General features: G+C 34.7%; 1 protein-coding gene across 1 annotated transcript in view; it reads right to left on the bottom strand.

Moving 5' to 3' along the window:
• Positions 1 to 16520, bottom strand: part of KCNQ5 (potassium voltage-gated channel subfamily Q member 5) — a gene marked incomplete at its 5' end in the record, with an annotated part of 60995 nt that overhangs the window by 26674 nt on the left and 17801 nt on the right. The window contains 2 exons of the mRNA XM_015817488.1: positions 4175 to 4231; positions 8426 to 8452. Coding sequence (XP_015672974.1) covers positions 4175 to 4231; positions 8426 to 8452 — 84 coding nt within the window. The remainder of the gene's footprint in view (positions 1 to 4174; positions 4232 to 8425; positions 8453 to 16520) is intronic.

The raw sequence follows: 16520 nt of genomic DNA, 5'->3' as shown, positions 1-16520 counted from the left end.
CACTAGCCAGAATTTGACAATCACAAACAATGGTTTCAAATTCAAGTTGGTGTTAACTGGAAATGTCAGTCACTGTGGGTTCAGATGAAATACTTAACCACAGGAAAGCCACTGGCTGTGCTTAAGGAATCATATGGAATGAAGAGTGTTGGTGGGAACTAGTTTCAGATCGTGTTTGCTTTACATTTACATCTATTGAGTATCAGAACTGATAAGAAAAATCAGTTATATACTTCTGAACAACAAAGTCACGATGAAGCTAATGCATACTATTGTGAGTGCTATACTTTGAGCTGCATTCATTGCATAGGTCAGCAAAAACTAGCACTCTGGAATTCTAGGATTAATAATCAGGTTGGCTCTTTGGAATTATAAAACCCACCATGTTGCGCTTTATGGATTAAATACTATGTAATACAGCTTTTAGACATAATATTTAAAATATTGTATGGTTTGTTTTTTTGGACTAAAACTGTTTTATTTAAAAATAAGATGGTGATTAACAGTAATAATATGCATCTTTATTTGCTGCCATATTTATTAAAATTAATTCAAGATAAATTAATTATCCATCCAAACTTTTATATACGATTGAGAAACAGCAATATTCTTTGCTCTTTCCTGGTTTTTTTTAAAATAAATTATACTTGCAGAACCTCCCAGTGACCAGGAGTGGAGACACTATACTGAGATCAACTTGTGAACTGACTATTAGTTTTGATCATGACATTTAGATCTTGATAGAATCCTGTATGAAAGAGCATCAGCTGAGGCTGATCCTACATCCAGATCTGTGAGCCAACTTCAAGAGTAGACTGCTTTTTCTTCCTAAGCATTAGATAGCTTTTACAACTTGGTGTGAAAACGGCTCTTCCCTTTGTTTCCTTATCTGAACTTTTCTCAGAATATAGGAGGTCAAAACCAGTTCCTCCATTTTGTTATACCATTATTGTACTCCTATAATATATTTTATAATGTCCATGTTCTACTGTAATACCTAGGATGACTTTAAGAGATGGCAAGTGTTCCAATCCATTCTTTGCAATCTCATTTGTTTCCAGTCACTGTTTATATTAAGGCTGTATAGTAATAATTGTCTTTGGCAGTTATTTAATTTCCCAAACTATTTTTTTCCTGGAACTGGTCTTTCATGTTAGCACAGAATTTGTGTACAATAGTGGAAATTGAGAATCCATAAGGTAGTTAATTTCCCTTATTTTTGTATGGGCTCAATATGATGAACGAATCCCTAATTTCTTATGCAGATATTCCAAAAATAGCCCGTTGCAGATAGGGCAGTCTGTTGTAGCATGAAATCTGGGGGGGGGGGCAGGGAGAGAAAGCAGGCAGGCAAACTTGTGTACATTGCTCATTTCTTTATTGCCTTGGATGTTCCAGCATTTTAACATTCCCAATTCTCTGGTCTTTGCTTTGCTACTTAGTTCTGCTGACTCTTAAGCATGCCTCTTGTCAGTCTGGGCAGACCTTCCAGCTATTAAGTGAGCTTAGGATGATGGTTTCCTCTCCAGGCAAGGACTCTCTGGTTCTTGTTATTTGGGTTTCCTGAAGCTTTGCCTAGAATTATGATTCATTGCATCCTGAACTCCTACCTGGATGAATCATGGATTCTTGTCTACTTGAAATCATTTTTATTAGGACTACCTTTGTTGAAGACCATTTCCCTCTTACATTTCCCCATTTTTAAGTGTTTAGACATTATCGGCAAAAAGGTATGTCTTCATCCTGACTGGGTTTTAGGGCCTTTTGGATCTGAGACTTTACCATGTTTGGTACTGAAGCAGGTGGCACTGCCCTAGACAGATTGGACTTGCAAACTGGGGCTCTTTCTGGGCTCACAACTCCTGCTTGTACGCAAGTTGCGCTTGTTCTTGGATTGTGAGACTCTGCTCACAGGTGTTCATACCCTGGTCAGGAAATACCTTGTATGGATTATTGTAATGCACTCTAGACAGAGCTGCCTTGAACAATATCTGGAAGCTTCAACTCGTGCAAAACGCAGTTACATGTGCCCCTAAGAGGGTAGATGTTACATCTCTCCTTTGTGAGCTGTATTGGTTGCTCAAATTCTAGGTGCTGTTTTTGAGCTTTAAGGCACTAGATGGCGTGGGTCCAAGTTATCTGAGGGATCGCCTCTTCCGAATTACATCTACTCATCCAATCAGGTCTGGCAGGAGAGGGATGTTTGTGGACTCCGTCTATGAAAGAGTCCCATCTGATGGTACCTAGGAGGTGAACCTTTTCAACCATAGCACCCGCCCTCTGGAACATCATCCCTCTTGAGGTGAGATTAGTTCCACACTTAATGACTTCCGGAAAACCCTTAAAACATGGGGTTTTTTTGTACTGGCCTGGGGAACTCTTGGTGTTAGGGAATCCATGTATTGGTTGTATTATGCGTGATATTTCCCCACTTGTGTTTTTGCTTTGATTTATTATTACTGTTTAACTGTTTTTAATTGGTTTTGAGTTGGTTTTAATAGTAGTAGGTTTTATTGTATGCCACCCAGAGTCACTTTGTGTGAGATAGATATAAATTTGACAAATGAATAAATAAATGGCTTTTCTTTGTTGGTGACATGAATAAGCATGTAGATTCACCAGCCAACAGGCAATCTAAATCTATTCTCCAATCTCCTTTCCACACAGTTTGAGAATCACACGTGGCTAAATTAAAGAACCATTTAAAAAAAAATTCTCCATCTGGGAAAAACCATTCAACCATTTTAGATTTAAGTGCAACAAGGGGCATATTATTTTTTATTTGCGCCAAGATTATAAGAAACAAAGACAAAGGAACCTTGATAGTTATTAATAGTTGCACTTTTTAGATCACAGAAATAAAAGTTACTGGTTTGTTTTGGATGATCAGCTCTTTACAGTTAAATAGTACTTGTTCTTTCACATTCTTTATACAGAAAACCATAGATTGCTTGTCAAATAACAAATTAGAATTCATTTGAATTTATTGGTTGAACATAAACTCAGATTTAAGATTACTGTAAACTTCTGAAAAACTAAATCTAGCAGATTTTCTCTAAATTAGGTTTAATTTATTAGAATGTAACAACTCAAAAATTATTTTCCTGTTTTAAAACTATTTTTATCGGTATTCCTTTTAAAAATCTTGTTATAGGCCAGGTTTTCCCAACCTTGTATTCTCCACTTTGTTAAAATGACCACTCTAAGAATTCAGAGTGAGTGCTGAGATTGAGCAGAAAAATTCTTGGAGTACAGCCTCAATGAATGTTGAGAAGCATTCAGCTGGAAAATGCAATTTTAATCATTACTTTTGGAATTCACATTTTTCTGAGTTTTCTGTGTGCACCCCTTAGTACACTAGAGGTCACTGTGATACTATTGCAAGGCTACTGAAGAAGGGGTCTTGACTAAATATTTGGAACCACTGCCTGCTGGTAGTTTCAACTGTTTGTATAATTTATTAAGATTTTAAAGAAATGGAGCAAGCTATATTTTACTTCTCTATTTTTAAAGAATGTCAAGAGTAGTTTGATTTGCATGTTAACATATCAGGGTAAAAATAGTGTAACTGTTTGTTGGTAGGGACCAAGAATGTTTTTCTGTAATGAATTCATAAACTTAATGTACTAGTTTTGGTAAATGAGACCGACTGATTCCAGTTGGGCTAAATCACTTTTTTAAAAACCCGTCTGTACTTTGGCTTCCCACAGCCCAGACAAGGTAGGACAAAGCTGTGTAATGTTACCTTAATTATTTCAGAGTGGTATTTTATGAAAACATTTAAAAAAAACCACCACTCTGAAATTCAGTGTTGCTTTTTTTACTCAGAAAAAATATAGGTCCTTTTCCCCACATCACAATTATTCTTAAACCAAGGCGCACACAGTCAATGCAGTTATCTAATTGCATGGATTATATAATTTTTTTTTCTATCATAGAAATTTATAAAAGGCAAAGTTTTTAAAAAAAATATTTTGGTACAAAATTGCAGGCAGCAAGCAACAAGTAAATCTATAAGCAGCTGTGGCAGCAGAGGATAGGGGAAACCCAGCCCAAATTATGAAATAATTCTTCAAGGAGCAAAAAAGCACCAAGAAGGGAAATAAATAGTCTTCATGCACCTGATGTTAGTTGGCATTCCCATTATCATGTGAGTAGACAGGATGCTGGATACCTATGTTTCCGAGAGGTGTACATCCTGAAGAGCTTCTGTTTATTACTATAAAGCTTACTAGGAGTGAGGGGAAATAGAGGATCATATTACTAAGCATACCAGGTGATGAAAAGAGTTAGGTTTATCCATGTGAATCAAACCAGTCTTGCTTTTATTTTCACTCAACCAACAAAACATGCATAAAATTATTAAGTTTACAGTTTATATTAAACAAGTTATAATAAAGAATATTAAAAATTACCTTCAAAAGCCAATAAATATGTATATTCCCTGAATGTATGACTACCGTAATGTGGGACTTTTATAAATACTTGTTTAGCATAGAAACCAACTTTCCTAACAGAGCAACATTCATTTCTCCCTTGAACTGGGAACATATAACCTATTTATGCTTTCAACATAAATCCTACAAAGGAAATGAATTTTATTCAGACTATATAGACATTTTAATGTGCTTAAATTAACCTATTAGTATTTTACTATATGTATAATATAGATGGGATATTTACGAATAAGCACTATTTTGTGAGAAAAGGAAATGCTTTTTATAGTCATAGTCATAAATATGTAACATGCAGTAAAATGGGAGAAAACCCTAAAATCTTACATAAAAATTTAAGATTTTAGATAAGCCGGTAATATTAATATTAGTAGCTTATTGAAAGATTATATTTATCTTTTGAAAACACAATTATTCATGTGCTAGTTGCTTTGTTAATGTGGCTTATCATACGGCTCTTTAGTTATTATCCTTTTAAAATGTTTAATTTATATATTGATACCAATAGAATACATTTGAAATGCTAATAGACAATGCCACTATAATACTCTAGTGAGTGAACACTTTTAGTCTTGGAAGATGACTGTTAAAATTCCTGTTATGTTATTTATATTCACCATAAGGCTGCTAGTGGCAGGGAATAGTTAATTCATATCATCCTGCTTAAGGCTGTTGTGCATTAAATGAGAAAATAACAATATGTCTGCATATGAGATTAACTACATGAAACATGAACACAACAAAGAGGGAATACCCATTAAACAGAATGCTAAACCTGAATTGTGATCAGGTTGTAATCAATGTTGACCTACACCTAAAATAAAAAAGGCAATTTATTTGATTGAAACTGCTTTATTTAATGAATATGTGAGTATGTTTGTGTGCCACAGATCTGAAGAAAATTCAGTTTATAAAGTTGCTGCCAACTGGAAAAAAAAAAGGAATAAAAAGTTTAAATATTTGAAAGATTATAAGTGCTAATATGAACGGTTAATGAAAATCTTGTTAGTAAATTCAGTTTTGAAAGGCACTGTATTTGTTAAGAATTGGCAATAGTTTTCTTACACATAGGCTATTAAATTTCCTGGGAATCAATGCACATTTTTTTTATTGACAATATTGGAACAATTAACCAATCATATACAACCAGCACTGTCTTTGATCTAATATATTTAATACTGCTATGAGACATTCTAGCCAACTTTAGATTTGTATGCCCAATCTTGCAAGTAGATTTTGACTTACAATGACAGTTGGGACCGGAATATCTGCCTTTAAGCGATGCAGTCACAAAGCATGACCACATTGCTCAGCAATGGCAATCCCAGTCATCATTACGTGAATCCCACAGTCATTAGGCAAGACAACTTCCTACCAGCAAATTAATGGAGCAGCTGGAAGGAAGTTGCAAGTAAGGACTGCAGGCAGATAAATGACTGCTGCTGGGTGGGGAAGGGAGCAAAGGAATACACAGGGTGCTAGGGAGGGTCAAGAAGGCATGGTATGACATAGGGAGAGTACATAAAAGATGTCGAGTGGAAGTGCAGTAAAGGTTGGGAAGTGTGCCTGGGGGTGTGCAAGTGGTAAAGAGGGCATGAGGACAGAGGAGCAGCAGGAGGGTTTGTGAGTTTGAATATGTGACTTTCACTGCTGGCTTTCCCACTGTCTGTCTGGGGAAACCAGCAGAGCAATCATATGATTGACCTGCGCCTTTTTCGCCGAGCCCTGAAGGCCCATTTATTCTGTGCGGCCAGCCTGGCGTAGTTTGATTATGTTTTAGTGGGGGTTTTGTATGGGGTGTTTTTAGAACAGGCCTGTTATTTAATTTGATTTTAACACAGAAACTATTTATTTATTATTGTGGTTTTTAGTATCGCCTGTTCACCGCCCTGAGTCCCGTAAGGGAGATAGGGCGGTATATAAATTTAATAAATAAATAAATAAATGATTGTGGGATGCATGTCAACTAGTTGTAAATGTGAATAAATTGCCAAAAACTTAGATCACGCTCATGTGATTGTAGGGGTGCTTGGATGGCTGGAATTATAAGAATTGGTTTTAACCACTATTCGTTCAGCGTTGTTGTAACTTCAAACAGTCGCTGAACAAATGGTTGTAGGTCAAGGACTTCCTATATTTTAGGAAAAAAAGAATAATTTATGTGAGGAGGTACAAAAAGAGAAAAAGGTTAACAAATACCTAGAATGCCTATTTAACTATAGATTTTAGGAGAGAAATCTCAGGAGGCCAAGAAGGATAGGGACTGTGTAGAAATGGTCAATCAATCTAGCTAAGTGCTTCTATCACCCTACATACATATTTGAAGTCCAATGGGACAGTGACTTACGTGTCACATACTTTTAAAAGAATAAGGCCAATTCATAGAAATAACTTTTCTTTCTGGCCATTAATTGCATTTAAAAAATGTATTTATCAGAAGGCAACATAACAAAGAGGATGGTTATCAAATTTATAGTCTGTTTATATAGTAATCTTCCAGGGATATTTATCTAATCATGCTGGAAATAATATGCTGGTCTAAATGAGATTTTTATTATCTGTTGCTGCTGCCACCAAACCCCCAGGATATTTTGACTTATAGTTCCCATAGTGCATCAGCAGCAAATCAAAACTTGAGAGATACTTGATTGGAGAAAGTTGGACTAAATGCAAGTGAATGCAACTGAGTACCCTCTAAAATGTTTTGTAACTCTAATTTGTTCCAGCCAGCATGATTAATGTTATGGTTTGATGGAAAATATAACTAATCATGCGGCGAGCATTAGATTGCTCAATCCTCAGGTAGTCAGTTATATATGAAGACTGAATCAAATCAGAATTCTTCTTATAGTTTAGCTGCTGTATGATAAATGGATCTGTCAGATCTTGGTTATTTGGTTGAACTTGATGACTGCATTATCTTATGCAACTGAGGAGAGCAGCAACATTTTCATCTGCTGAGAGCAGCCTTTCCCACATGATTGCAAGATGGCTAGTTTCAAATGTCTGACTAGTAGGGCAGGCAAAATATTCGATTTCTTTAAATAATGACAGAAATGTATATGTACAAGAGCCTGGTAAATGATTCAAAGGTACATCAAAATAAGGATAAAAAGCTACGTAGCTACCATATGTATCTTGCCCCCCCCAATGTATACATGTTCATCTTTTAGCTTTAGATAGTTTAATTCAGACTTAGTATTTATTTACTTCTAGGAACTTAAGCAGGTATGTATATTACTTCCTCTTCCAAATGTTTATCCCCACCACAGCTCATCTGGTGAGTTAAACTGAGAGTTAGTGATTTTTTCAAAATAATCCTGCATGCTTTCTAAATGAACTGGGATTTAAATGTGGGTATCCTCATCCTGATTCAATGTTATAATCCCTATAGTATATTGATTTTTAGTCATCCTTCCAATAGACCAACTACACCAGTAGAACATATGATAGAGATGACTAACGTTAAACCCACTGTTTGCAAAGGCAGATTGCTATGTGCAGATTCTTTCTCTGAATGTAGCCCGTAGTATTTTTAATGAATCAAAATATTACTTAAGCATATTTCACCTTGACTCTATTTTCAAAGTTGTTTACAAAAGTAGAGCAGAAATGTTTGTTCAGTTCAGACAAAGTATTCTCAGTAGTTTAAAATCCTCTCTATCTCAACAGATATGGAAAACTACTTAAACCTTAATTATCTAACAAGTTATGACTACATTCTACAGAAAACTGGCATTTTCATGCTTCTTAACAGAAGAACTTTCTGGCTTTTACTTTGAGTGACATTTTGTCTGCTTCAGAATAACGATCTACCTAGGAAAAGTTTTTTTCCCCTTTCTCCTAATTGGATTCAAGCACAGCCTTTAATTATTTTACAGTATAATAATATATTTACATTCCCAAAGTGGTATAAAATTTCCAAAATAACATTTAAGTTGTTAAGCTATATGCATAAAAACACTACAAACCTGCTTGATGCTTCCCCTTGTTCTTTCCTTCATGAGTCAGATAATAGAAGAGAGAGGGTTTTGGGGAGGAAAAAAATTAGTTATGCTGGCAGTACCCATCATGATGTGGTTACAAATATTATTAAATAATTATTAAGTTGCAATTGGATTTGTTAATTAAACAAATGCTTAAAAAACTATAAACAAATATTAAAAAAAGCAAGCACAAACATCCAAGCATGGATTTGTATTTATAGTGACATTAAAAAAATAAAATGCTATCTTAATGCATGCTCAACATGCTTATTACATATATTTAGGGAGAGAGTTGACAAAGCATTTATTAGGCAAAATGCAGTGCTCACATACAAATAACAGAGAACTGTAGCTATCTGCAGTAATGGAATATGATTAACTTAATCACTGAGACTAGGGATATCTTACAAAAGGACCGATTGCATTTCTTTTTGGCCATAACTATCTTGTAATATGTAGACCTGTGGCTTAATTGTTTATTTATAAGAGCTGAAAATTGATATAGCCATATTATACCTTTACAGCTTAGTATGAGTAGTTGACACTTAACAAAATTGCTATGCTATGCAAAATTATTCCCAAAGCTAACCCAACTGCTCTTTCTTTTTGCAGTAATGGAATATTTAGTACAGAAAGTACTAAATATACAAAATACTGGTCTAGGTTTTTAGGATAAAAGACCTCTATTGGTACAGCTCAGTGGTGGGATTCAAATATATGAACAACCGGTTCTCTGTGTGGATGCCGCTTCCGGAAGTCCATTCTGGGTCTCGGCAACAAAAAATTAGCTACCGGTTCTGCTGAAGTGGTGCGAACTGGCTGAATCCCACCACTGGTACAGCTACATATGTACCTCTTTCAAACATTTTTGTTACCATTATTGCGAGAAACATGCATTATTATTATATTTAAAGTAACCTTTCTGCAAAAATAGGAAACTAACATATATTTGTTGATTACATTCTTATTGATCACAAGATGTAGTGGGAAGATCACAATAACTTGTTGCCTAGCTAAGAACAACACACTGGACGACAAAGATTTTGCTTCCTGAACACTTTTGGGTGTGATCTTATAGAGTTTTGGCTACTAATCACAGAAATAAGCTGTACGTAATTTAACCTTTCATGTACTGTTTTATGTAAATCTTTTTATACAATGGTCATGCTGCACACATGAAAGAAACATACAAAAACATGGAACTGTGTTGAAGTACATCCAGTATACCAACAAGTACAACTGGAATATCTGTGGAGATCTAAGAGTAGTGGCTCTGCTGCTTGGAATGAAGCTCAGATATACCAAGTGCTGTTGTGAATGGAACTGTCATTAAATGGAGTCACATTACATTAAAAAGAAATGGCCACTCCGAAAGAATTTTGTTCCAGGACAGAAAAATGTGACACATGAACCACTTGTTAACCAGACAAAAGATACTTTTCCTCTGTTTTACACAAAATCTGGACTGATGAAAAATTTTATGAAATCAATGAACAAGGAAAGTGAAGGTTTTCATTATTTATGTTGTTTTCAACAATAATTGATGCCAAGAATAAGGAAGGCAGTTTTGTTGGTCCACAGAGCAGATACATCATCAATGACAAGCATTATGAAGATCTAGTAGGGCCAGAAAAAATTGCCTGGAAAGCATTTGAGGATGTCGCTGAGAATTTTCTTGGCAACTACAGAGCACAAAACTACATTCAGTTGCTTGTCAAATTCTGTACAGTATACAAGATCATGAAGTGCAACATGTCACCGAAGATTCATTTTTTGCATTCACACTTGGACTTCTTTCCTGAAAATCTGTTGAATTCTTGCAGCATGTTGGAAACATTATGTGATTAAATACATTATAGTCATTAAAAGTTAATTTCTTAACTCAGGATTCCTACATGATACAGTCATTCTGAAATTATACTTGTGTTCGGTTTGAAGGGCTCTATCATAATCACCCAAAGTTTTTTAGAAAAAAAAAAGGAAACTGATATCTATTTATTGATCACACTCTACCACAAGATGTAGTGGGAAGTTCACCTTGACTTGTTACCTAACTAAAAACAGTATCTGAAGAAATAGTAAAGATCTGGACTCCAATTCATCATGGCAATGCAAAGTCACACATTTCTCTTTTACTGAAAATGATTATTTCCCAAGAATCATATCAGTATGATTAACTAATGATTGAAATTGGAAAATACTCATTATGAGTTTCATCACTAGCACCTTCCTACATATTTCTCACAGAAAGAGGAAATATGTGACTCTAAAGGACAATACAGATAGGAAGGTGATATTTAAACTTCTTTTTTTAACAGAAAATATTGTACTGCAATGTGGGAGTAGCAGCAGAATTTTGTGTTGAACTAATCAACCGCTGGTACATCTAAGCTTTTTTTTTTTTTGTCTAAATGCTATGAATCAAAGGTGTTAGTGTAGATTAATATGGTATTTTGACCTCAACTGAAGAGCATTGATCTACACAGTGGAAAATTCAAGATACAAAATGAGAAAACCTGTTTCTTGTTCCATTTATAAGCAGGATTAGTATGAGCGAGCAATGGAAATCAGTATAAATAGTATACATCCAGTATGGTGCTCTGGACTAGCAGCACATATCTTTGTTCTGCTAGCTCAGGGGTAGGCAACCTTGGCTTTTTTATGACTCATGGACTTCAACTCCCAGAATTCCTGAGCCAGCCATGAGTTGAAGTCCACGAGTTGCCTACCCCTGTGCTAGCTAGACAAATGGCTGGTTTGATAGCTACAGAACAGGTCTCTGTAGCTACTTCACTCCTGGATTAGAAAAGGAGTGGCACAGAATTGCCCTGAAGCTTTTTGGATGGCATTCTTTGGCTTGGGGGGGTGAATATTCAGCAAATTTCTTCTCCCGGGAAAGTTTGCCAAAGAAGAGGATTATCGTCGTGTCCCCCCCAGCCACTCTCTTCAAAGACACCTCTGTTTTAATTTCACTCTTTGCAATGTTTTTTTTCTTTTTACTTTTTGCATGTTAACTGCTGGCTGTGTGCTGGAATTTAGATACTTTCCCTCCTCGTGGACTCTAACCGATTTAATAATACCGGAGGAGTATCTTGAAATAATTAATCATTCCATATAGAAAAGACAAACGGCAACAAGTTTTTTTTAGATTGCTAAGAAAATGAGTTACTGATCTAACTATATTGAATTTCTATCGAAAAGACTGTATATATTGAAAAGACTTCATATCTTTACTCTATTTCTTCTGCACTCTGCATACAATTCTCAGCTTTCTACATTAAAAGCTTAAAAATCTCTCTCTTTTTTTCTACTCTGTGAGTTTGTATATCAACATTATTCCTTGAAAAAAGAAGGGTGTATTCTTGCCGGCTTTTCTGCTGGTTATAAGAGAGAGGATATTTGCAAAAATGCCTCCTAAGAAGGAATTAAAGGAATTAAAACGGAAGAGCTCACCACCAAACTCCTTATGGAAGTATTTGAGAAAAGGTTTTCTATGTTACACGACACAATAAAAAAGATGAATGAAAAATCTGATAAAAAATTGAATTATTAGTATCAGAGTTAAAACAAACTAAAGAAGATGTTAAAAATATACAGATTAGAATGGATGAGACAGACACAAGGTTAGACCTTAACCAAAATTTACAGTTATTGGATTTGAAACAGAACAAAGTTTTTCTGCGCCTTAGAGTAATTCCTGAACAAATTCACAACTTAAGTGATGTAATTGAAATGGAAATGATTAAATGGTTTGATGAGAAAGTAGACTTCTCTAAAAAAATAGACAAGATTTACTGAATTAATTCAGCATATGTGGCCAGAAGATAACTGTCAAGAGATGTTATGATCCAATTTATAAGAAAATCTATTACAGAGCAAGTAATTCAGAAACATTACCACCAGAGATTGAACTTTTCTGGAAAAGAGGTGCAAATATTCAGAGAAATTCCAATTACAATATTAAGGAAAGGCAAAGAATATTTTTTCCTGACAGATCTCCTGAAACAAAATAATATTCCCTTTCACTGGGATAAGCTGGAAAGGGTTATCTTTAGTATAGACTAAATTCAGTCCTTAAAGCACAAGATTTTTTGGAAAAACATGGATTGGAACTAGACTACTTTTCAAAAGATAAAGATCAGAAAGAAAAGGATAAAAAGAAATTTGACGCTTATCAAAGACAGGCTGTGGAGATAGGAGCCTCAGCTGGAATCCCTTGAATTTCCTCTTCATAACAGATGGATTGCAAAATTTTGTCATGGAATGTTAATGGGGCAAATTCCCCACAAAAAAGAAAAAAGTTCTTTCATTATTTGAAAACCATGATATAGTACGTTTGTAAGAAATTCATATTAAAGAGACTGATAAAAAGCATTTAACAAATAACATTTTGGGGTCTGGAATTTATTTCTGCTAACTCCAAGAAAAAAACAATTAATGGGGTAGTTTTGTATATAAATCCCCAATTACACCCACATTTATTGTTTGATGATGATCAAGGCAGGTATGTAATTGTGCAAATTGAATTACAGGGAATAAAATTTATTGTGGTGGGATTATACTTCCCACATCAAGAAAAAGCCAAGTTTTTTTAAATATCTGTCTGAACACTTACTCTCTTATTCTTTTCAGTATTGATGTATAATTGGAGACTACAATGGGGTAGTAATTGCACAACTGAGCAGATCAGCTGATAAAGGAATTAAAGAAACACAAGGGAAACTGCCCCAAACTTTTTTCGAGCTGACCAATACTTTAGATTTGATTGATGTTTGGAGGTGTAAACATGGACTAACAAGATTTTACCTTCTTTTCAGAGAGACACAGAATTGATTTGATTTGGATTATAAAAAATCTGCTGCACAAAACAACTAAAGCTATTATTCTTCCAAAAACTTTTCTGACCATAATCCTGTGTTTTTACATCTTAAATTTAGTCCTCAGTCTTTTAAATAGAGATTAAACGAGTCTGTTTTGCAGAGACCACAGATTGTTAAAGAACGTAAAGGTACTTCAGGTACTTCAAGACTATTTTAATAAGAATTTAATTAAAGGAACCAATATGACAACAGTTTGAGGTGCTTGTAAGGCTGTGATATGAGGACATTTTATACAATACAATGTAGCAATTAAGAAGAAGAAGGACAAAGAAATCCAAAATATGCTACAAGAAATTAAGCTAAAGGAGAGGGAATTCCAGAATTCACCAGAAGATCCTAACATACTTAATCAACTAAAATTATTACAACAACAAATTTCCTTGTTGACTGCATCAGATATTGAAAATAAACTTAAATATACAAAACAACACTTTTTTGAACATGTAAATAAATCAGGGAGATGTTTGGCATTCAGACTAAGAAAACAGACAGAAAAGATTATAACCAAGCTTCAAGTGGGGAATATGGATAACAAAAACATTCAAAGGCTTTTTTTGGAATTATTATACCAATTTATATAAAGAACAAGAAATCTCTTTAGATACTCTGGAGGAATATATAACAACTAAAAATCTTCCCAAACTATCGGAAAACTACAAGCAAATTTTGAATAGTCCAATAACAACTTTTCAAATAATAGAAGCAATTAAAAGACCTAAAACAGGCAAAGCTCCAGGACCAGATGACCTACCAAGCGAATTCTATAAAATTTTTGAAGATCAACTACTTCTTCTGATGAAGGACTTAATGAATTCTACTTTATAGGGGAACCCTATACCAGACTCTTGGAAGGATGCCTGCATTTCTTCAATACCCAAAGATGGACTGGATTTAACTTCTGTGAAGAACTACAGGCCAATTTCTCTTCTTAATAATGAGTACAAACTCTTTACATCTATTTTAGCTGACAGACTTTTTAAGTTTTACTGGATTATATACATGAAGACCAGTGTGATTTCTTACCTAAAAGACAACTAAAAGATAATGTAAGAGTAATTTTGAATAGAATTAAATATTTACAACAATGTAGCAACAAACAGATTGTATTAGTCTTTCTGGATGCAGAAAAGGCTTTTGACAACTTGAATTGGGCCTTTATGTTTAAAGCAGTGGAAAGATGGACTTTGGATTGGGCTTTATACAGCGTCTGAAGTCCATCTATACACTCCATCCAGAAAGCTGGAACTATGGTGAATGGAGACTTTACAAAACCATGTGAAATCCAGAAGGGAACAAGACAGGGGCGTCCTTTATTTTATTATTTATTCTAGTGTTGGAACTGTTAAATAGCGATTATTAGATAGGATAACAGAGCAAAAGGACTACAAATTAAAGCGCATAATTACAAATTACGTGCATTTGCCGACAATTTGGTATTGATTGTGCAAGACCCGCTAGAGAACATTGAACATGTTATAAGGAAGATTAAAATGTTTGGAGAGATGGCAGGTTTAAGAATAAATAAATCAAAGATGACAATACTAAGAACATAAAGGAGGAAGATCAGAAGAAATTGGAATTTAAAACTGGTTTTAAAGTTGTGAAAAAGGTACAGTACTTGGGGGTCACTCTCACTGAGGAAAATTCTAAGCTTTACAAAAATAATTACAGTAAAATATGGAAGGAGATAAAATTGGATTTAAATAGATGGCAAAAATTAGATTTGTCATTAATGGGAAGAATTTCAGTAATTAAAATGAATGTTATTTTTATTTCAGACTATACTGATATTGATTAGAGATTCTACTTTCAAACAGTAGCAGAAAGATATATCTAAATTTATTTGGCAAAATAAAAAACCAAGAATTAAATACAATCTACTACAAGATTTTAAAAATAGAGGAAGTCTGGGTTTGCTGGACGTTAGGTTATATCATGATGCTTATTGTGTCTGGTATGGTTAAAAGATCGGACAACTTTAAAAAATTCAAAGCCGTTAGACCTCGAAGGCTTTCATTTGATATTTGGGTAGCATGCCTATGAGTGGTATGACAAAGTAAAAGTTAACCCTGGTTTTAATTTTCATGCAATTAGGCAATCGATTGCATGTGTTTGGTGGTATAAAAGAAAATTAGCTGATAAAGTGCCACTTTTGCTATCACCTCATGAAGTGCTACATAGAACAGAGATGATTTCAGAATGTAAATGGATGACATATCAAGACTTATTGATATTTGAAGAAGAGGGATTTAAGATAAAGACAAGAGAACAACTAGTTAGTGAAGAATTTGCTTGTGATTGGTTTAATTATTAGAGAATTTTTGAAAGATTTAAATTTGATTTAAGAAGTTTTGTTTTCACAGGAACTAAATCTGAATTAGATGTTAATTTATGTTCTGGTGATGACCACTTATTTCTAAAGTATATAAAATGTTACTTAAGATGAACCTAGAAATATTAAAGAGTGTATGTATACATATGTTGTATATACATATACATATGTTATATATAGTATGTTTTAAATGTGTTATGTATGTGTACACTTTGAGAGGAAGCAACTAAATTTCATTTTTAATGTGTACCATTGTTCCCACAGGAAAAAAATGACAATGAAGGTTCTAAAGCAGTGGTTCTCAACCTGTGGGTCGGGACCCCATTTGGGGTCGATCGACCATTTCACGGGGGTCACCAAGGAAGGCTGTCCGCCATTTTTTTTGTCCGCCATTTTTTTTCCCTTTTCCGGCGGGTGCCTTACCTCCCTTGGGCTGGGCCAGCTGGTGGTCGGCCTGTTCCGTCTCTGCCGCTTGCCAGCTACGCCTCGGCCGGCGCAGGGGGCAGAACCACTCATGCGCAGCGCTCCCGGGCAGGGAAAGTCCTCAACTTACGACCAGTTTAGTCCTCAACTTACAACCGGTTTAGTCCTCGACTTACGACCGGTTGGGGTCGCGGCATTAAAAAGGTTGAGAACCACTGTTCTAAAGGTTAAAATGGGCAAAAAAAATTGGGTATAATATAACACTAGATAAATGGGAGAATGGACACATTAAATTATAGTTTGAAAGAAAACTTTTACAAAATGATGTATTGTTGGTACTTGATCCCAGATAAACTAGCAAAAATGTATGAAGGTATTTCTAATAAATGCTGGAAAACCAGAAAACACTTTATATATATATATATATATATATATATATATATAT

The sequence above is a fragment of the Protobothrops mucrosquamatus genome, unplaced genomic scaffold (assembly GCF_001527695.2).
Source record: "Protobothrops mucrosquamatus isolate PMUCROS unplaced genomic scaffold, P.Mucros_1.0 scaffold594, whole genome shotgun sequence".
Classification (NCBI taxonomy): Eukaryota; Metazoa; Chordata; class Lepidosauria; order Squamata; family Viperidae; genus Protobothrops; species Protobothrops mucrosquamatus.
This window is presented reverse-complemented; position numbering and strand designations above follow the sequence as displayed.